We start from the raw sequence: 22,353 nt of genomic DNA on the forward strand, positions 1-22,353 counted from the left end.
CGATTATCGACAGCGCACCCGGTTCCCCGCGCCACGGCTCCGCACTCTGGCACAATGGTAAACAATAATTAAAAGTCAATTGTTCGTGTCCGGGCTGGTAAAAACAAAACTCCCGGGGTACCCCCCTTGTCGGTTGCGTGAGGTCCGGACACCAAAGTTCGGTTCCTTTCCACCGTGCGTGTCCTGCGTATTGTTTTCTGCCTCTGTCTCTCTCTCTCTCTCTCGAGTGCAGCAGACAACTGTTTGGCAGGGTTCCGGACTCATCCTCGAGGGGTTGATCAACCGGTCACAGTGGCGACGATGTACCTTTGTGCCTTCTAAATTACTGGCACACTTCTGGCCCGCGCAGTTTGGTGCGCACCCTCCGGCAACCCTCCGGATCGGCTTCCCGACTTCCTGGTGGCCAGAGTGGTTCCCACGCTACGAAATAACGCAACACTTCACATCACGATAATGCGCGGCGGCGGCGAGCGCATTATCTATTGCGTGCCGCACTCTTCTATTGCTCCTTTGTTGATACCGCACACTGACTGCAACAATCTGCTCGGCTTGTTGGCCTTAATTGACAGGTCCTACGGGACTACAGGGGGCTACCGTTTTTGTCTCCTCTGATTTGAATAATTTAGAAAAAAGAGATTTCGAAAAAACAATTTGCAAATCGATTAAGAAACGTTTTGTAGCGATTTCTAAATGGGAATTAGTTCTTAAAAATGGATGCGCTCTTTGATATTCCATTTATCCTCATGTGTGTTGTGTGTTCTAAAAGGAGGTTTTTACTCCAATATCCTTCCTATTATTTATTCCCTTTCCAGTCTTTAATCCTCGTTTTTTATAGTTAAACTTGTTTTATGCATTTTGTCCTTAATTGGAGCATGTCCACAAATAAAAATCTTGGAATTCAATTGATTCATTGAAATTGCATTTAATTGTTGTGATGAACCTGCCTAGGGATGTCGCCAAAAATCAGATCGCACCGTACAGTCCGTTGTAATCCTGCGCCAGGACACGGTCAAGCGACACGCCGTCTTTGGCGAGTGCGTGCAACAAATCACGCAACGGGATCGCGAGAGCAGTCCTGTGCCGAATGCACCCTTCGCCCGACCGACCCCGGTTCCCGGGAGTTCCGGAGGTTCCGGCAATGTACCGAATCGAAGGGTTAGGGAGCCGATTTTAATCGTCCAACACGCTCTACTTCGAACCTCTCCCTCTATCTTTCTCTTTGGAATAATAAGGACATTCTCGAAAAAAAATCCTACTAATCGACAGACAACGGCAGAGAATGGAGTTCTCAAGGGTGGAAGTCAATTGTTCGGCGTCATCCGAAGTTCGGTCCCGCGATCGGTAGCGGAGCAGCACTTCTATTACAATTGCATTGTGTGCCACCGACACATCCCCTCGCTCGATCCCCTCGATTTTTCACCCCCGCGAGAACGGCAAAAGGGGTTTGTTTGTTTTTATTTTTTTAAAGTTTGATCCAAGCCGAAGCCTTTGTTTATTTGTCCAGAAAGGTGAAAATTACATGCAAACATCGTAACTGTTGTTATGATGCTGGAAAACACAACAGCTTCGGCAGGGCAACGAGTTAAGGCGATAATTGGGCGACCAACCCCCTTAACGTGAAGTCAAAATGGTACGATATTTGGTTCGTGTTCACCACATTCAACCATGCACTGTGTGCCCGTGTGTACGACAAAAAAACGAACCAAATACCCATGAAGCCAGGACACCGCGTGGCATTTAATGTTGCTTCCGAGCTCGTCGGAAGCAGAAATCTGTCACCCGTGAACGTCTTACACGCCATTCCATCAACCTTATGCACCGGAACCGACCGCACCGATCACACCGGCCGCCGACGCGCCAACATATCTCTCCGGAAGCGGGAGCATAAAAAAGGACCAACCAGAAAAACGGTCGCCTCCAGCTCGCTCGGTGTCGACGGAAATCGCGCCGGTGGAAGGGCGCGCGAATCTCAAGTGATAAATATTTATATATTTGTTATAAAAATGTTTGAAGTCCTCTTGGTCCTGGGACGGAACATCATAAGAAAATCACGCGCCCGTGTGTGTGTCACGCATGGTGGGCGAGGGAGGCGAATATAAAAATTTATTGTTTACTTTCAAGATATCCTTCGCCGACGCGCGGCCCGTTTGATTGAGCCTCTGGCTTCTCTGGGCTGGGCGGGCCGGGAGTTTATTTTGCACGGAACCCGAGGAGTTTTACACCCGAACGGTTCCAAAGTTTTCGAGTCCAGCTCCGGCGGTCCGGGCGTGCCGGGTGCTGGACTAATAACCATCATTCATCCTCTCGCAGGGCACACGCGAGGGCCGATTTTATGATGATGCAGCAAACCTTTCGGCGAAGGACGAGATGGACAATTTATCTTGTGATGTTCGTCGGGACATTTTTTTTTTACTCACTTCCTGCGCCCTGGTGGCCACCCGTCGGTGCCGCACGCCGTCCGCCGGCGACGACGACGACGACGACGCTCATAAGTGGCGATGTGGAAAATATGTTACTTAATATTTATGATCGCCACCCGAAAACACCCACCAACCAACCCCTCGAGAAATCGATTTGTGATGACACACACACACACACACACGGGCACGTGGGATTATTGTCACCGAGTGAAAAGTCACTTTCCTCCCGGCAATCAGCAGCTTCGTCGGGGTTTTCGCTATGAGTTATTGCCACCCGTCCCCGGCTGAAGTTCCTGAAGGGAAGGAAGTGGAAAACGGACAGTTATCCTCGCCTGCTCGTGGCCACCCCGGGCCGGACCGGGCCTATTAAGTGTGAGAAAACTATTCCGCTCGCCTGTGTCGTCGCCGGTCGGCTTCGGATGTTGTGGCCCCGGCGAAATTCGATCCCGGATGATAAAAAGGGATGAAATGGAATCCACTCGAACTCTCGATGGCCAATTGAGCGAAGCCCGCTTTCAATCCGGTTACGGTTTCGGACTGACCGACTCCTTTTTTGCTCTCCTCTTGTCGTCGGTCTGTTTGAGGATGCGTTTTCCCGAAATCGGTAGGCGGATACGGCGATTTAACGGACTTCGATCACAAATGGATTGTCTGACCGTGGAATTGCTGCCTACGGCTTAATTAGTGGCATTTGATGACGATTAGGCTTTACACTTTGCATGGTCCAAAATGTTTTAATTAAATTGGGACAAGTTTTACGTCTTTTTGGGTAATAAAAATCCAAAACGGCTATTTTTAGTTATTTGAAACAAATTGATAAGATCGCACAACATAGTTACAGTCATAAAACATAATTTAAAAACTATTATCGGAATCTTACTGTTCGACATCTATTCTGAGTCTGTGACAGGTTTTTATCTCACTGGAACATTGTCAACCTGTTTCAGTCTTTTTAGCCTGATGATTTAAATTAATGTCAAACTAGGACTATACAAGCTGAGCGAATTTGCGAAAAGAAAGCTCTGCGAACAATTTTCTAACAATCAACGGTGGAAACGGAAAACTTTCCCTCGGACATTAGCTAATCTGTTTCAATTTATCCACAACAACCGAAACCCAACCGTGAAAGGTACGGCAAACGGCAAAGACCCACAAACAGCCTACAGCCCACGGCAGCGCGGCCGAAGTGTAATTTCCTTAATTTTCTTTAATTAAAACTTTAATCTTGGCCCCTTTGTTGCGCTCGATTCAATTACGCTGATTAAGGCGTTCGCCATTACGCCGGAAGGACGTCTGGTCGGCCGTGATGGTGGCCACCGTGGCCACACTAAAACAATTGTGTCCATGAACTTTGGCGCGGGCAAAGTTATGATCGCTGTTGGCGAAACATTACATCGCATCCCGCAAATGCTGTCTCGCTGTTTTCTTGAGATGCAAAGTGTTTGTTGTCACGCTGCAGGGATAATTCCTTAATCGCTTCTTTCTCACGTTTGACGTTTGTAGCCCAACAACCGATTAAGGACCCGTTTCCCGTGGGATCACCAGCGGACGTGTGGACGGTTCAAGCCTCCGAAAGCTCGTTTCCCCGCGCGTGACATCAAACACAAACCGGTGCGGTGCGAATGATTAATACACTCGGCCTCAGGACACTCAAGTATCCTGGAGCGACAGATAGCGCCGAGGACTTCTGTAGCGCACTTCTCACCAGCAGGGCATTCCATTATTTTCGCATTATCACTTCATCGCGCTCACCCTAGTGCGAGTGCGCTCCCTTTCGTAAGTGACACCGAGAGCGGCTTACGGCACTGTGTCCTTTGCCGCAGGACGCGTGGAACCCACGGGGGACGACCATCGGGCAAGGCGGCGGCGATGGTGACATAATCTTGGTAATGATTTAATTAAAAAATCTCTTCACGCGCCCGAAACAGCGTGATTTGTGCTCGTTGTTCTCGCGTCCTGCGTCCTCGTTTTCTGCGTCCACTGGGGACGCAAACGCCTTACGCAATGGCTTTGAGGATGTCGGCCCTAAAAAACGGTCGGAGTAGAACATATTTTCCATGTTGCATTAGTGGCAATAAATTCAGGGGGGCCCCATAATCGACCAACATAATTTCGCACGTGGCCCGCCGGTGACGTATGAATGACGCAACACACGATCCGTCACGTGCCCGGCTTCGCGGGGCCGGGGCAGGGAAAAAACGCCACAAGGATTGCGCATTTATCCTTCAGAGAGTGACGGCTGCAGAGCGAGTGTGTCTTTATAATGAAAGTGCTGGGGGAAGGTCCGGAACGGTGCGGTACGGTTTCTTTCCAGTGGCGACCGCCGTGGTGGTCGACAGAAACCGGAGTTGGGTCGCCTGGCCTTTGTTTTGTAGTTGTTATGATGTTTATCTGAGAACCGTGTCCTTCCGAGACGGTTCTTAAGGCATTGAGCTTGATAAGCGTGTAAAATTCGAATTTAATCGAAAGTATTTAAAGCGATTTGTAAGTGTTAATGCGCTGTATGAATAATGAGCGGAACCCTTCATTCGAACGACTCCTTGAAGTCGGCCAAATCGTAATCTGCAGTATGAGGATGACAGTAAAAAGTTACAAGATACTTGAGATAGCACAGCATGATACAAAATGCTTAACAAAGTTATGATAAATCAACAAATTTGTGTATAGTAAAGTCCAATAAATTCAATCACAAAAAGAGACACTATAAAAGGTTTCCGTTATTCTTCGTCAAGTCAAACTGATATTTGACGTCGTAAATTATGTTAAAATGCCAAAACAAAAGAATGTACATTTGCAGTGCGGTTTGCATACATCTAGGCGCAACGGTAAGAGCACTAATCGATTTAGATCAAATTTCATCTAGAGCATTAGAAATCGCCTAAAATTATGCAATACGAAAAAACAAAAAAAAATTTAAACTATGGGTTTTTTTATGTTTTTAAATAGCCGAGAAGCTGAGTAATTTTTTATTCCACGTCGAAAGCGCTTCCCTAGTTAAGATTAAAAACAATTTCCGTCCATTTCGGTATACTTTCCCGGTTTGCCGACGGCTAACTTGGACGGCAGGTTGCCAGTTTTCCCGACGGTCGAACACGGTACGCCACCCGCGGTCTCTTCCCCGGTTTGATCGGAAAGCATCCACCGGAACTCGGAAAACCACACTTTCCGTTTTCCTGGGCACCCAAAAATGGCCGAATTGTCACCGGTCTGGCCCGGTGCACTATTCTTAAGTAATTTCAAGCCTTCGAAGCGAGCGAACGGGGGACCGAGCCCGAAACAACTCGAACCAAGCCAAGGATTCGGTTTCGCGTCACAAATTAGGAACGATCGTGCTCGATATCTTCCTTGATGGGGGGCCACCAATGGGGGTCGGTGGGACCCTCTAACAGGTTGCCTCCGGCCACGCTTCCTACACGTATATTCGTTTTTTTTTTATATATTTAAATTGGTTTCGGTAGCGCCCAAAAGCGCTCCGCCGGAGCCAGATCGCATTGCGTGGCCACCACCGGCGGCAGGAAGGAACCGGAAACAGGAGGTCATTCCGATGCTCACCGGAACACTATCCGGAACCCGGTCCTCCGGTGCTCTTTCTCTCTCTTTCTGTTGCTCTCCAACCCAGTCACACACACACATGCGAGGTTGTAGTGGCCTTTACCGTTAACCTGCAACTTGGCACGGGCACATCCTGCTGCCGGTTGTTATCTGTCTCCGGTTGCGGAGAGTTTTCGGAACGGCACCGATCCTTCGTGTTTCGTGCTTGTTTTTTTCTTTTCATGCCACCCTGTTTTCGCCGCGTCCTGAAATCGAAAACCTCCGAAAAGGATATTACGTATGTCCGCAAAGCGTGGCACCGGGTGGCGCCTACCGCCACTCCTTTCCCCACCAAACGGCCACGGCGGGGCGGGAAGGAAAGCAATCATTCCATTCATTCATCCAGCCGGGCGCGGCGCACACAGATGCAAATCCGGGTCCGGGTGCCGTGTGACACTCTGTTGCGCATTTCGCGTCAGCCCCGAAAACAAGGAGCCATCGCGGACCGGTCGCCCGCCCACCCGCTTGGGCCCTCCCCGTCGGGTGGTCCGGGCGGAAAAGTGAAACTCACCAGTCCGAACCGACCGAGGCGGCGATAAACCCCCCAAAACCGAACGTAGTGTGTAATGACAAATATCCTTAACACACCGCTCCGGTGGTGGCAAGGACGACCGGTGGAGTGGCGGAAGGAAAAAGGAAGTGGTTCCAGGATCCGTCTCTTTTCCGCAACAATTCATCAACACACAACCAGCGGTCGGTCGGTGGCGTTCCGAACGGCGGATCCTTTTGCAGCGCCCAACGCACACACACCATCATCGGTTGGTCGGTCGGTTCGCTCACACACACAGGACGTGGGCCCCGAATGCTCCGATTGGTGGTTGCTAGGGAAAATTTATAGCTCCGCCTCCGGGATCGCTTTCCTTTTCCGACTCGCGCGCGCGCGCACACACAGCAACTGGCGAGAGTGTGTGTATCGGGGTGTCAAAGGACGAGTGTGTTTACGAGTGCGGATTAGCCACTCCACCGAGGCCACCCGTTGCAGCAGGTTCTCGCAGGCCGGGAAAACTATTTTTCGAGTGGTGCTGGTTCCGCGCGAGACACAAAAAATCCCGGTCCGACCCGGATCCGGCGGAGGACCCCTGAAGGGGGGGGAAAGGGGCCCGGAAAAGCGAAAAGTGAAATAGGAAGCGCGGGTGACGTTTTGATTCCCTTCCGGATTCGCGCACCGCACCGGGACCGAAGGACACCCCACCGCCACCGTCGTGTTGCCGTTTCGCTCTGGCACACACCCTCTCTCCCCGGTGGGTGGTTGGAAAATGCACGCACACACACACACGCACACAGGGCCGGAACAACCGACCAACCAGCGGCGGATCCCGGGTCGGGTCGGGCCGGGATTTGTTGCACTTCGCACACGGAGGGACCCCGGGTCGGAAAGGGCCAGGATTTAGCGAAAGGGGGCCGGCCGATCCGGGTGCGGGAAGGTGCGGGAAAAACCGGAAGAACTCGAGGTGCAAGCGGATAAGCGGATTTCGGTGTTTTATCGCCGCTCTCTCGCTCTCGTCGGCGGCGGCAGCGGCCACGGCGTTCGCGCACGGCCCGGCCAGGAAAGCGCACTTAGTTGTCACCACGCGCTAGGACCATACGCAAGCAGACAGGCAGGCAGGCGCGCGCTTCGGACACACTGTGCTGGCCGGATTTTCCGCTGTGGTAGAGAGTTTCCCGTTTTTTCACCTTTTCCTTTTTTCGCGTTGGTGCTGGAAAGGCGCGCGCGCTGCGCAATAACAACATCCGCTTTCGGGGGGCCATCCCATGAACTGTTTGTAACTAGTGTCCCGCTGTCTGTGTGTGTGTGTGTATTTTGTGTAAATAGAAAAAAAACTAGAACAATTAAGGTGCACAGTAAAACAAAATGTTCGAAAGTGCCGAATGAAGAACAATAGAAAAAGGGTATCGTGAACCGTCGCGAAGGATCCCCAGTTGGTGTTGCGTGGTGGAGTTTCCAAAACACTATCGAGACCATTGTAGCGGACCGTGGACAATGTCCGCGGTTTGGCCGTTTATGCAATGCATCCCAAAAAAGGCGACCCCGCGACTCGAAGCTCAACTGGTTTTATGCAAATACTGCTGCTGACCACAGAACCGGTCAGGAGGACCTCTGGGCGGGCGGACACCACCCGACACACACACACCGGATCTCCGGCGGATCTGCGACCGGATGTCGGACGGACAAGTACAAGTATATTCCGGGCCGGGGGCCGTTCGGGCTTTGAAGTTTGCAGTTAAAAAAGCCCAACCGAACCGAAGTGGCGAAAAATGGGCTCCCCACCCTGCGGTGTGTGTGTGTGTCGAGGGCTCGGTCAATGTGTTGGTGTGGCTGCTTTTTTTTTTGGCCCCACGAGGCACGCAAAACCTGCGCACATGGGGTCCCTTTTTTGCAAGCCGTGTGTCCAGCGAACTAGACATCAACCCCGGGGGTTAGCCCGGGAAGCCCTGGGTTGGAACCTGGCCAGGAAACGGAGGTGTCCGGTAACGGTAACCGGTGAGTTCCGTTTCGTGCTTCCTGGCGTTTCTGGCTACTGGCCTGGCTGGCTGGCCACTCCAAACCGGGGCTCGAGGGATCGATGTTTCCGTGTTCCGAGCGCAGCGGTTAGCTTTGAGCCTACGGCGTGGCCGTTGCCGTGAGGTTATTGGATGCGAGCGTTGCGTTAGAAAGTTGTTTCGGAGTTTTTTGTGGTCCCTCGAGTCTCGCGTTCGATATGGTCCATGTGTGGAGTGTTTCAAATTCCAATTGCTGATTGAAGATTTGAAATTGAATTCTCGTTGCGAAGGGCTAAAAAATGGATTTCTTTTACGTTACCCAACATGAACTCGGATTCGACATGTAAATGGGAGCTCCAGGCTGTAACGTATGTCCAGTGTCGATAAAGGCAATTCAGCGCTGGTTCGGGTCATAAGACCCGCTGCAGTGAGGTGAATTGAAGGGTCAATGTTTAAATTGCATTCACCCATTCACTGGTTCCGGGCCGACGGGTGTCCGTCACGGTGTTCAAATCCGTAAAGCGTAAAGGGCTCCTGGAGCCGTCGGAAAGGGCACACACATCTGCTTGGTAATGTCGAACTATCTACTAATATGCTCCCTTTTCCCATTTATTCTGCCCATGACCAAGACGAAGAATTGAAGAATTGATTTTAGCCACACAAAAAAATCGGTGAAAACCTCCTGAAAGTGAAACTATAACGTCGTGACAACTTCGGTGCCGCAGTGTGTAAAGGTGTGTGCGAAGCAGTAGTGAAGACAGAGTGAAGAAGTAGCCGCAAAAGTGGCCGCTATTGTGGCGGGCAGCTTCGGTGTTGGTCCTTGTGGCCCCGGCGGTGGTCTCGGTGTCGGTAGCGCAGGTGCGGAAGCCGCGGGAGGAGGCGACGGGCGGGATACCGCGGCCAAGATTCGCCTGAAAACTGGCAAACCGAGGGAGGGCAGCGTTGACGACGGTTGCAAAATTATGATCGATATCAAAAGCTCGCCCGATTATCTGAATCGGTCCTCCGGTGGATCATTCGGTAACATTTCAATGTTATTTGCTGGTAATTATAATGATAAATCAACCAACCAACCAACCAAAACCATCTAACGTATCGAGCAAACTTTTTCCACCTCTGTTTGAATGAAGCTTTCCGATTCGTTTGTAACTGTAGGCTATTTCTATCAAATTTTCTACATAATAATTTACCCCCTTTCAAGTCATGTAGCCGACAAATTTATTTAGAGAAATATTATCAATTTTTAGTCCAATTCTTTCCATTCATATGGAACATTTGGAATAACCATAACGTTAAAAAATCCATTTATGTTTCGTTACCTATTTTTGAAAGGAATTAATTTTCGGAATGTCATTAAATCAAGTCTAAATCCTCTTCTAATATCTGATAGCATTAAATAAATTGTGTATAGAGAACTTTGTATTTAACAAAACTTTGAAATAGAAGCTCTTAAGCTTAATACTTAATAACTTCTAATTCTCTATGAGATATGTGAAAGTGTCTGTGAAAGTCCGATATTTATATTAGGTCTAGGTGTTAATTCGTGCGGTTTTACAATACATGGCACTGCTCACTAAGTATAACGAATATTTTTGAAATCAAATATGTGTTTGACAGCTACTGTCATTACGCATCTAACGCAGTATATGTTTTTTTGCTAAAGTGCAAACAACACCTTTTATAAGCATTTGAACATGTCAAGTTTTGTTCCTTGTAGAGTAGTTTTGCGGGGAGTACTTTTTCATTACTGCTTGCACGGCAGCAAAAGGGGTTCTTGTGCCGAATCGTCACTGGTTATGAAAAGGGGAGTTATTACAAGAATCCTAAACGCAAAAAACCCTGCATGCAGCTTGGTGAACCAGGGCCACCGCAACTAAAGCAAAATATTCCTTGCGCAAAGGTTATGCTGTGCATATGGTGGGATATGAAAGGTGTGGTATACTTTGAGCTTTTAAAACCTTATTAAATTGTTGAAGGACAATCCCATAAACCACAATTAATCCATTTGAAGTAAAGCTTTGGCCATGAAACGACGGAAATGGGATAAAAGACATGATAAGCTGATTTTTCGAAAGGCAAAACTCGATCCCACATCGCAAAACCGGTCAAAACCTATCTCGAAAATGTCGGATGGGAACTATTAACCCCCCCGCGCTATTCACCAGATGTTGCTCTTTCTGACTAGTATTTGTTCCGTTACATGAGTAACGATTTGGCAGCACAGCGGTTCTTCTCTTATGAAAGTATAGAAAAATGGGTCTTTGAGTGGATTGCTGATAAGGATAAGAATTTCTATCGACACGGAATCGAGGAATTACCCGAAAGATGGGAGAAAGTCGTCGCTAACGACGGGCAATACTTTCAATAAGTTAGTTATACGTTATGTTGTTGTAATTAGGTTATAAATATTGAATAAAAACCGCACGAATTAACACCTAGACCTAATAAATAATCATAATCATAACTGTATATTTAAAAAACAATGATTTAAATGAACGGTTATAACATTGAATTTCCTCTCTTCTTGTCCAGTATCGTTCTGTGAAATTAAATTAATTGCAATTACTTGGAATGTCCCTGTTACTTACATAATTTTCCGCACATTATTTTTCCTTCTTCCACAGACTCCTCGTACAAGTCGTCATGGGGCTCCCACAGTTCATCGCAGAGTCAAGGTAAGCCAGCCAGTGACATCCGCGCCCAGTAGTCCGCCCCTTAGCCCCCCTCCAGTAGCGTCCCTTTCCCGCCGAGCGGATGTGCCGAATGAACACCCCGAGCTCCCCGAACGGGGGTCTGCATTTGTCACCGCCATTTTCCTTGCGTTGGCCAACTTTTGGGGCACCCGCCCCGCCCCGGGGCCCCAACAAACTTGGGACGGCTGACACCGGCACTCATGCGGCGGGGGCTGGCAGCGAAATTGTGCCCGCAAGTGCCGGCGAAGTCGCTCATGCGAAAATTTCATTATCTCTTCGGCGCTCCTAAGCCTGGCCGAGCGGCCCCAGATCCTGATCCTTTGATATTACTTGGCCCACGCTCGCAACGCTCCGGGCGCCCCGGATCCGGGGCCCGGGGCCGGGTGGACCCGAATGTGCCCGAAAAAGTCACCGTGGCCACCGCAAATCGGCACCCGCCCGCGCTAATGTACAATCAAAACTAAACTAATACCAAAAAACAAATGTCACGCTTCGATGCGCCGCATCTTATGTCACGGACGGGCGTCGGGGGCCGCCGAGTTCAAAGCCATTTGCAGCAGCCTCCAGCAGCACACTCGCACACAGACCCACAACTTCGCCATCGACTTGCAGCTTCGCTTCGCCACTTTGTCATGGTTAAATTATTTTCGGTCCTGTGTAGCCGCCGCCGGCAGTGAGTGAAGTCCTGCGAAGTGAGTGAGTGGGGAAAACTTTCCTTTCTGACACCCGACGATCGGAGGCGTTAACGAAAGCGCCACTCTTTCTTGAGAGTCCTTTGGGAACATTTTTCGAGCAGTTGGGTGGAAGGCTGATAGTAGAAGGTTCGTCGGGGATCTCTCCGTCTATTGGGAGCGGTTTGATTTCGATGGCGAGTTTTTATGGTTTTCCTTATTTATCAAATAATTTGGGGCCACTTTAACTAATGCAAAGCGCAAAACATTCCAATTGTGTAATGTTTTCGTTCAACAACACTTTATGGTTACGAATACTGTACTTCAATTAAATGTCAATTATAGAAGAGAATAGCGAAGGAGAATTAATATTATATTTTTGGAAGGATATTGAATACCTTTAGGAGTATTCTGAGTCTTCTTTTTCAAAGAAGCATGGTACTAAACAAAGACAATTATGAAAGTAAATGCAGTGGACATAGTCCCGGGTGAAACAACCAGGTTTTCCTTTGGAACAGGACTCCTTTGATGTGGACTCCTTCGTTGCTCCTTCGTTTGCTTTGCTAGCCAACTATTTAGGACATCGCAGTAGTCGCTATCCATCGCATGCTTAGGACTCTTAAGGCCCGTTTACACGTAACGATATATCTGAACGATGCCTTGTATGAAACCAATCGTAACGATATATCGTTACGTGTAGACAGCAGAAAAGTATCAATTTGCTTGTATACGACCAGATTTGCAGATCAAAAAAATTGAATGCGCCGAGCATCAGTTTCGGTCCAATGGATCCAATCTCCATACATGTGTGCGTGTGCTGACGGTGGATATACATGTGTGCCTGTGTTGATGGTGTTTTGGCATGTTGTTTTGAATGTTTTTAAAGCAAAAGTTTAACGTGAGAATAATGGCTTCGCTTTAAAAGCCATTTCCTCGACCACTGGGACTGATAAGGACTCTTGGCACGTTCTATTTTTTATTTTTAACCGAAACGCACAATGGCAAGACAGACCAATACAGTGTTACTTCCATGGCTGTCATTGCAAATCGAAACGATGCATCGTGGCGTGTAGACGCTCCACCTTGGCTACGATATATCGTTATGTTTAATCTGATACAAGGCATCGTTCAGATATATCGTTACGTGTAAACGGGCCTTTACGTCAACACCAGAAACTCGAGGATGGTTCTGCATACCACCATCGTACCATACTAAATCACCAGCTCATTGCTAATCGATTGGAGGATCATAAGCTGGTCATAATCTTATTCCACAACAACAAGAAACCCCGAAACCTGAACACCCTTCCTAACCCTAACGAAGAACTTTACGGTTCGTTGGCTGAGTTCAAACGGTACCCCGGGATCGCCTCGAGCACCAAAAATCACGACGCCATCACGGTGCTGGGATGACGATGTCGACGACGATGGTGTTACAAATTACACCCCGTGGCGTACATCTCCAGTGTGGCATTAAAATTAAACTTTCGACACAAACAGCAATTCTGCCCGCCAGCGGGTGCCCGCGCCCGGTGATGAGATGCGCCCCGGGGCAACTTATCACCCTGCTGCTGCTGCTCCATCCTTCCCGGTCGCGGGATCTTGGTGTAGGAAAATTCAATTTAAACGATGATCAAAACGTGGTTTCGCCCGATTCGCACTGATTGTAAACAATAAAGGCGCCAAGCCCTCAGCTTTCTGCTGCCCCGGGGGTTGAGACGAGAGTGGCCGTGGGCGATGGCCTTTTGGCAGCCCTGGTCCCGGTGCGTGTCAAAGAAAAACATTATCCTTGCCCCGGAGGACCAGCCGGTCGTGTACGGGGATGGCAGGGACGGTTTTTGGCGGATCCGGATTGCGTAAAGAAGCGTGTTTTTCTTCCGCTCGTGCGAGTTTGATCCAGATCATAACACGTCCCGCCGGTGGATTGGTCCCGACCGCATTATGGAACCAGCCGTCAGTTCCAGTGGCCGTCGGAGCGGATAACACGTGTATAGTGTGTGTATTGAAGAAGATGTTGTTTCATGTGCTTCATTTTACGAAATTTTATTTAAAAAATAGAACAATCTCGGAATTAAACACAGCTCACCGTCTCATGTGCTCCAATGCACACGCAGGAAGTGGGCCACCTGGAAGACAGAGGCACTTGAGACACCAGCTAAATGCCCACATCTTCTGTTTAATGCTTCTCCCTTGACTAATTCCGTCCATCAGCAGGAAGGTGTTGTTTCGTTGCCAAAGACAATGAAATCTTCCCGTCTTCGCCATTACTGACCGGCTGACTGACAGGGGCCAGGCACACATTGACTTATGGCCTTCACAAACAACACATCGCCACCCGAGACGAGACTCCTACTTTCGTCGAGGGTTGAACACAACACATTGCCTTCATCATCGTCGTCATCAACGCCGCGGTCAAGCGCCCTGATGATCGTCGTCTAATTCGGCACCGCTTTTAATTATGTTCGATGTCTGTTTGCGAACTTTCCCACTTCATTATCGGTGGCTCTGTTTGCTCACGGCCACACGGTTGTTTGCTTCCGAAAACCGGCCTGGGAAATCGATGGGCCACAAAAGCGTGTCAGGCAAAAGAATCCCGTCCGCGCCAAACTGCGGTGCAGTCCGAAAGTTGATCCTGTTTGCTTTGGACGGTGGCCAGTTCGGGTTCGGTTCTCGGAGTCGCCCCGAGCATGGGTGGTAACTTCAAGAGTATTGGCCCCAAAATCTATATTTTCGGGGTTTCACCTCAAGACGCGGCAGTGTTCTGAGTGCTTCTCGACACTCGAGACAGTTTCAGGGCGATATTGTATGCGAATACACTCCGATGAGCGGTATTTTGGTGAAGAAATACATTTTTAAGGCCATCTTTCGCAAATCGAGCAACTAATTTCCGTCGATATCTGAAAGACTTTTGGTGCCATCTCTAGTCTCCAGGGCGACCGAATTCGATTGTACTCTGTCCATGTGTTACCCGTTCGGTAACACAAAGACCACATCTTTCGACGTCCTGTGCGCCACGCATTCAGACTGCAATCAGAATGCGTTCGGAGCAACGGTGACAATATTTGTAAATTTGCCCGAATTTGTACCATAAAACAGTGCTGGCCCACTCGGGAGCGTGTGTTTCTGGGTGAACGAACATCAAAAAGCAAAAGAATCCCACCCGCCCCACGGAAACGCAATCCGGGCGGGCTGTTCCGACTTCTGGTCGGTTCGGTTCGTTAGGTTATGTTTCCGTTCATGTGTGGCCCCCGTTCCGTTCCCTTTTCCGACGACGACACCAATAGAAAAAAAAACACGAGAAAATACACCCAAATATACTGTGTGTGGCAAACAAAATCTATGCAAACACGCCGCATGTTTTCGATCCGTTCGGTCAACGCCTTGCGATGGGAGATTTGTTTTGCCCCGACCGTCGGGGGGAGGTCGGGCGTCACGGAACCGCGCCTTCTTTCACACGCCTTTGGACGCAGGATCAATAAACGAAGTCGGCCGATTTTCGAACCCCGTGTTCTCTTTTTGGGTGGAATTCAGCAGAAATCGAGAAAAACGGATCAAATGGGGTGTCCTTTTTTAGTATTGACCAAATACTTGTTTGTGTGGCGCTACAGGCAAAATAAACACGCGTCCTAAGCATTCAGAATGGGCCGCATGAAAAGGACACTGATGCCACACTGAAGGAGCACCGAATCGAACGGTGCAGATGCTAATTGAAAGTCCAAATAGATTCGACAATCTTTTTCGGGGGGAAACTGTGCCATTTTTGGGTGCAAAATTTTAAATCGTGTAAGAACGGCACCGACAAACTGAGCAATTCCCAATTTGATTCCCAAACAGCTATTGGAAAGTAATAATCTGTTTGTTCGATAAAGCAAACCTTGGCGCTTTATTCCAACATCTGTCCTGATTGATGTTAAAGCGCCAAACACTGCTCGGATTGTGTGAAGAACTTGGCTTAGTTTGGAATTTGAAACATTTTTTAAAGATCGAAACCAAGTTCGAATAGTATTCATCACAACAAACTGTTACGCAACATTGTCCGGAAAATGCACTTCGCGGTTCCTTTCCAGGGGACTTTAAAATGCCTCTCGAGCCGCTCGCCAAAGTTGGCCACTCGGGCTGCTGTCACAATATTTCTGGAACACATCCTTCCGAATGTCCCTGGCGCTCCTGCTTAATGGTGTGTCAGCACCAGAAGCGGTTCCTTGTGGGCCACCCTAAATGTAAATCTCGCGCACATCAAGCAACAATTGCAACCTTCTCTCGATGGCCCTCTACGCTAAGGGCGCCGACAATCCGCACTCGTATCCCGAACCGAATTGGAGGCTCATTCGAAAGGTTTTCGTTCGTCCGCTCTCTCTCTCTCTCTTTGCGGTCTGCTAATTGAATGTATATTATTCGTATGCATTTCATGAGCCACTTGGCCAAGGTTTTTTTCTTTCTCTCAACATCGACGCCCCAAACCGCTCAACCACTCGCCGGGCGAGCCCCGCAGAAATTCACGTTTTATTTGGCGCGCACAGGAGCCCACTTGAAGCGGCAACCATTTCCGTCAAGTGATCCTCGCGGGCGAAGGAAATCCGTGCGCAACAAATGTATCGATGCTGACTGACGCACGTTTGTGTTGGGTGTGTGTTATTATGATTTCAAAATAAAGGACGGCGTAGCGATTGAATGAATGCGAAACAATAGAACGATCGTTAGGTTGGCGCCCGGTTTTTATCAACGAACGCGTGTTGATTGGCACAGGCAGCAGCAAAATCCTGCGCCGAAACCTGCAATAAAACATCATAAAACTTCGGTCGGCCTACGCACCCGAGCGTCCCGAAGGACACTGGGGAAAATTGTATCTAATTTCTGGCTCGTCGTGACAAATGGCGGGATCGATTTTGCACGCATCCAGCGGGACGATTTTGTGCGGTTCGGCAATAAAAATAATTTGCCTCACAACAATGCATTCGAGGGATTCCGTTCAGAAGGGTTAAACTTTGTTTTTTGGCCGAGTTTTGTGTCGCAAAAAAATCATCGTTTCGGGTGGAAAACAATTAAATGTTGACTTTTTTCTCACTGCAAGTATACGATATCATTAACGGCACATAATGGAACGGAACACAAACGGTGAATGGTGACGGACGACGATGAGCCTAATAAATTTTCTTCTCTACCAAAGCCTTGGGTTTCGGTTGACATCGTCCTGGCAACTGCGAGCAACTTTTTTCCGAGAGCACATAAATCCACCTTCACCGGAGGCAAAGTATGCAAATTATGCGACACTGCACCCACGAGGGCCAAGTGTGGCCTGTGAGCACTGTTCACTCATTAAATATGATTAAATAATTATGCTCCCATTCCGGGTCCGGTCGGCTTGCTGCTGCAGCGCGCTGGAAGGACTGGCTCGCGTTTCGTATCTCACCCGGAACCAGAAATCCGGACGCATTTTTCAGCGCCACACTGGGCGAGGCCGGGACACTTTTAATGTCTTGAAGGAAGTGCCCCGGTGGTCACAGCGAGTGCGGTCAAGAGATTAATGATTAAATTATGCACTTTCCAGATGCTGCTTACGCTTTTGCGCTGCTGCTCCCCGAAAGTGACACAATTAGCAGGCCCGGGGCCCCATTGTTGACGTTGAGCGAAGAAGTGAACCCGACCGAGTGTAAACACGCTTGACGGCGACGGAAAATGTCAATGTTTCGTGCGCACGGAAGACGATGTAATTTAATTTTACGATCGTGGAAATGTCTATATTACTGGCTATTCGGTACACGCGCCTGTTCGATACCGGGGTGCCTTTTCCATTCCACGGCCATGGCGGCCATCGTGGAATATGCGAGAATAAAGTCACCGGGTGACCTCCGGGGGCTCCGGGGGTAAAATAACAATGCACACACACACAAACCCGCGGGGGTCGCCACTTGGCTCCCCCCTGTGGGCGGAATGGGTCTAACGACTAACGGAAGGAAGAAGGAAGAAAAGTTGAGAAAATATTTAATAATAACCGATTCCTTTGCCCTAACCCTTGAAGCTCACGGGCTCCCTGGTGCCGCCGTGCCTCTGGCCGTGGCAGGAAAAGCAACTAGAAATCGCGCCCGGGTACCGGTAAACGGTTGACCAGCCGGTCGGCGGACCGAACGCGGAAGGAACTCGCAGGAAATACAGGAAGCACACACGGACCGGGGGGGGCAAAAGCAGTAAACGAAGGGCGAAACACCCGGGCGAGAAGAAGAATGTTCCACTCATTTAACTATCCGAACAATCGCGTGGTTTCCCCATCCGGACCCGACCGGAAATGGCGTGACTTGGCCGGATTTAGCTAAAAAATGAAAAAGCAAAACCGGGAATAATAATCACCCCGCCGGTGTGCTGGCCGCCGCCGCCGCCGACTCGTTGTAGTCGGCGGGCCAGGGACATGGTGTTTGTGAGACAGCGTCCTCCTTTGGCCGTGTGTATGGCAAACGGAACGGCATCCTTTACGGTCCCAAAAGGCTAGACGCAACGCTAGACATTCCAATCAATCAGAGTTTTGGCCGATAGATTCGAACGGTAAACAGTCCAGTGGCCTGACCAGTGGCCTCGCCTCGGCTTCCTCGCCACTGGGCCGTTTGACACGGTACGGTTCCCAATAATCCCAATAACGTCTTCGGTGCGTTTTAGGTCCGGCCGGAGAAGTCATTCGTCAGGTCGCAACTTGGTCACCCTTTAAATGTTGCGGACAACGCGGACTCCGGTTTTATTTCCCTCGAGGCCCGAAGCCGTGCTCGGCCCGACTGTGTTCGGATGTGTTTACCTTTTCCTGGGGCTGCGCTCTGTTTGTCTACGGTTTTCCGATTCCAAGCTATCGGTTAGGGGCCATATCGATTGTTGGCACCTTAGGACGACTCGGAAGTCGGAAGTTCAAATTACGTCCACCGGCGCACCCGACACCAGAATCGGGAAAATTTTATAGGTTAGGTCCGCAAAACCCTAAGATGTTGCCAACAGAGTAGGCCATTATTTAACAGTATTTGGAGTTTGATTTGGTTTTTTTCGTAAACCATTAAGACCCTTGCTTCCGTGGGTCCTGTAGAGTGAGCTTCGGGAAGGAGATGGCCTCTTCAGTGGCACAAAATTGCACACACACACACACACACATGCGGAACAATGGATGCTCTCTCTCGGTGTTGTGCAACATTATCCATTGTTCGTTCCGTGGGCCACGTGGACCGAATTAATTTGCAAAGCAAGCCGCGAGCTGTACTCGCTCCGTGCACTTTTTTTGCATGTCGTTCCCCTTTCTCGCATGTTAATGGTGTGGCACGACGGTGGTTCGTGTGGACATTTTTCACATTATGATTCCCTTTTCGCACCCTGGGCAACGCGGACCCTGGTATTACGACGCGAGTAAAGGTGCGCCCGGGCGCAGTTTGAGCGCAAAAGTTTCGAGTGCCGGCGAAGTGGTTGATAATAATATTTTAAATTTACAGTCTCGGGCACCATTAAAATGGGCACACACACACACACGTGTGTGTGTGCATCCTACACGGGAACTATTCAACAGAATTACAGCGCTGTCCACCCTGCAGGCGTAGGATGCGAGCTTGCATCCTGCCGGCAAGGAAACATAAAATTCCACCCGCCCCGGGAGCATTATGAAAATGTTGGCTTTCTTTGTCTTTTCCCCCGGCCTCACACCTCCCGCCGCCCCCCCCGGGGGGGGATGGTCACACGTGTTGCAAGCCTCCCGGGTGATAGTGATGCGCTCGGGATGACACTGGGACACACATTGGGAAGCCTTCCGAAGCCATGCACATATACTTTTTTTTCTTTTTCAATTCGGTTCCATTTTGTCAGCCGCCCCGCCGCCGGGCAATTTTCCAACCCATTTTTCCCGGTGCCACACCCCGCTGGCCGGGAGCTGCATTTTGCAAAACTGTCGCCGCCCGGAATGTTAAAATGGGCGCCTCCATTATTGCGGCCTCCCCCTGTCGCATATAATATTTTATACAATTCCGAATGCAGAACCATTCCCCGACAGCAACAGGGTGGCCCCACGGCCCCCTGGGGGTGTGTGGTAGGCGGCCAGTTCCATTGTTCTTCGATGTGTGCTTGGTGCACATATTTTGTGATGGTCGCTGCACGGTACGTGTACAGGTTGTGTCACTTCACGTTCACGTGTTACGGCCGGGTTTCAGGCTTCTTGGGTATTTTTCCCCATTTTTTTGGCTTTGCTTATGACCAAACCAAGAGCCCCCCCCGGAGTTGGCTCTCGGATAGAAAATTGTTCCCGTGTGCCCGGTGCGGCGTGATTTTGCGGGCCGTGTGTCACTATTTGTGTCGCCCCGTGCTCATCATGTACCTGTGTGTGTGTGTGTGTGTTACTGTTTGACGTTATTATTTACCGTTTTTTTTTGTGCCGTTGTTGCTCTCTTTGGAGCTCAACGCCATTTTGCTGCATTTTTGCAATTAAAAGAACCATTTCATAATGCTTCCCGCAGCATAAATTATGTAGCGCTGTGAGGTGAGTCGGTGGTGCGCCGGTGACCGGAACACGCAGGCAGGATATTTAATTTCTGCTGCCATTAACAACATTTCCATTATTGAAGAAAAAAGGCAGGCCCAATGTTGCGCAGAATGCCCATTTAGCGGGGGCCACCTCGGGCCACTCGACAGTCGGGGAGCACACTGGCCGGAGAACACTGCGAACAGAAATGGAATCACGTCAATCAATCTGGATTTTTTTTGTACACAATCCTACATTTAATTGTGTGATACTTTGCAGTGGTGGCAATTAGTGGATGCTGGTTTGCATTGAGGGCTCGAGTTGTAGTCAGCATTAAAAATATGAGGGCCTCCTTAAATTAATACTGATGAGGCATCATCTGGTGCCAGGAACCAATACAACCCGATTCGGTTTACGGTCCGTCAATTCAGAAGATGGAGCGTTTGACTCACAAGGAACGTCTTCGTTGCGTATTGGAAACATGTTTTGTGTCTTTTATGTCTGAGAATGAAGACTACGTTGCTGGACCAAGAATTCAGACGAAATTCATATGGACTTATGCGTTAGCCACCGACCATGAAGATATAAAATGTGTCTCTATCATAATAAAAATAAATAAATAATCACGGTGCTGTTGCTGAAGAAGCTTTTTAGGTCTGGAAACAGATGGAAACCGCTAAAGGTCAAATCTGGTGAATACGGTGGACGCTCCAACGATTCGAACTTTAATTAATGGATTTTTGCCATTGTCAAATTACTCTCATGACACGGCGCCTTGTCCTGATAAAACAAGATGTTTTTTCTTCTCCAAACCGGGTCTTTTTTCGAGAATTTCTTCTTTCAACTTGACTAAAAGGCTACAATAATATTCAGAGTTTAATTTTTTACCAGTTTGCAAGTAATCCACAAACAAAATCCTTTCCCAACCCAAAAACCAAAAAAGCTAACACCTTCTGGATGGATTCCTGGACAGGATCATGGTGATAGACTCAAGTTTTATCGTTTCAGTCCTTATACACTTTCAACATTCGTTCATAAATTTCCTTTGCTTTTGAACCTTCCTAAAATAACAATTCCATCGCTGTACGATAATAAATATAAAATAAAATAATATTCACTCTTACCTCACTCTTTGAAAAAGTTTGAAAAACATTATTTCGCCCCTTTCAAACGGTCGAAACCTTGGGGCGCACTCGGGAACCGCCAAACACCGAACGAACCGATCCGTAATCTCCATTTTGTCCCCGCCAAAAACCCAGCTATCGGTGATTTTGATTAATTTTCCAGCATAATTAACTACACCATGTAATGGTACTTTCCACTTTGCTCTCTCCTTTACTTCCACAGATCCATATCAGATGTTCGGTCCGACGAGCAGTAGATTAGCGAGCTCCGGTAAGTTTTTCCTTCGTTTTCCGTTTCCATTTTCTGGCCAGCCTAACAACGGTCCGAGGGCCGGCAGCTAAAGCGTAGCCACCTTTGGGCTTCGGGACGAGGAAAGTCCTCGCCTCTTCTACCAATTGCGTTCCGCGGCCGGCGCGGTACCTTCGTGGTGTTCATGCTCGGAGACGTCGACGTCGACGTCGGAGAAAGCCTCAGTCGGGTGGCCGCGAGTTGACGGGGAAAATCGATAATTTTGCATCGGCCAGTTGGCCCATTATAATGGTGACCTTTCCGTCTTCGCACACACACACACAGGCTCACATAGTTAGGTTGCAGCCCGTCGTTGCATTCCCGAGCGGTGTTGGGTCGGGAATTTTCCACACTTTTCCCCGGCAGAACGACACGTCCGTCTTCCGGTCTGCGTTCTTCGGGGGCGATTGTGTTGGGGTGGTGCTCGGTCCTGGCGCAACTGGGGAAAGTCATTCGAAAGTGGTGCCCCAAGACGCGGGACTACCAACACAAGCGTAGCGCCAGTGAAAACTCTCACGGAAATGCCCGAAGAAACGATGTTGTTGTTGATTAATTACTACTTCCTTTATGGGTTAGAGAAACACATTACCGAGAACCGGGTGCCCCACGGG

The 22,353-nt window shown here is 49.1% G+C and overlaps 1 protein-coding gene across 1 annotated transcript in view; it reads left to right on the forward strand.

Annotated features, from left to right (window-relative positions):
- Window positions 1-9,454: 9,454 nt before the first annotated feature.
- The window catches only part of LOC128267433 (DNA-binding protein D-ETS-3-like), a 31,613-nt gene continuing 18,714 nt past the window's right edge, over window positions 9,455-22,353 (forward strand). Inside the window, exons 1-3 of the mRNA XM_053004265.1 lie at window positions 9,455-9,536; window positions 11,117-11,167; window positions 21,677-21,724. Coding sequence (XP_052860225.1) covers window positions 9,455-9,536; window positions 11,117-11,167; window positions 21,677-21,724 — 181 coding nt within the window. The remainder of the gene's footprint in view (window positions 9,537-11,116; window positions 11,168-21,676; window positions 21,725-22,353) is intronic.

This window comes from Anopheles cruzii, chromosome 2 (assembly GCF_943734635.1).
Source record: "Anopheles cruzii chromosome 2, idAnoCruzAS_RS32_06, whole genome shotgun sequence".
Taxonomy (NCBI): Eukaryota; Metazoa; Arthropoda; class Insecta; order Diptera; family Culicidae; genus Anopheles; species Anopheles cruzii.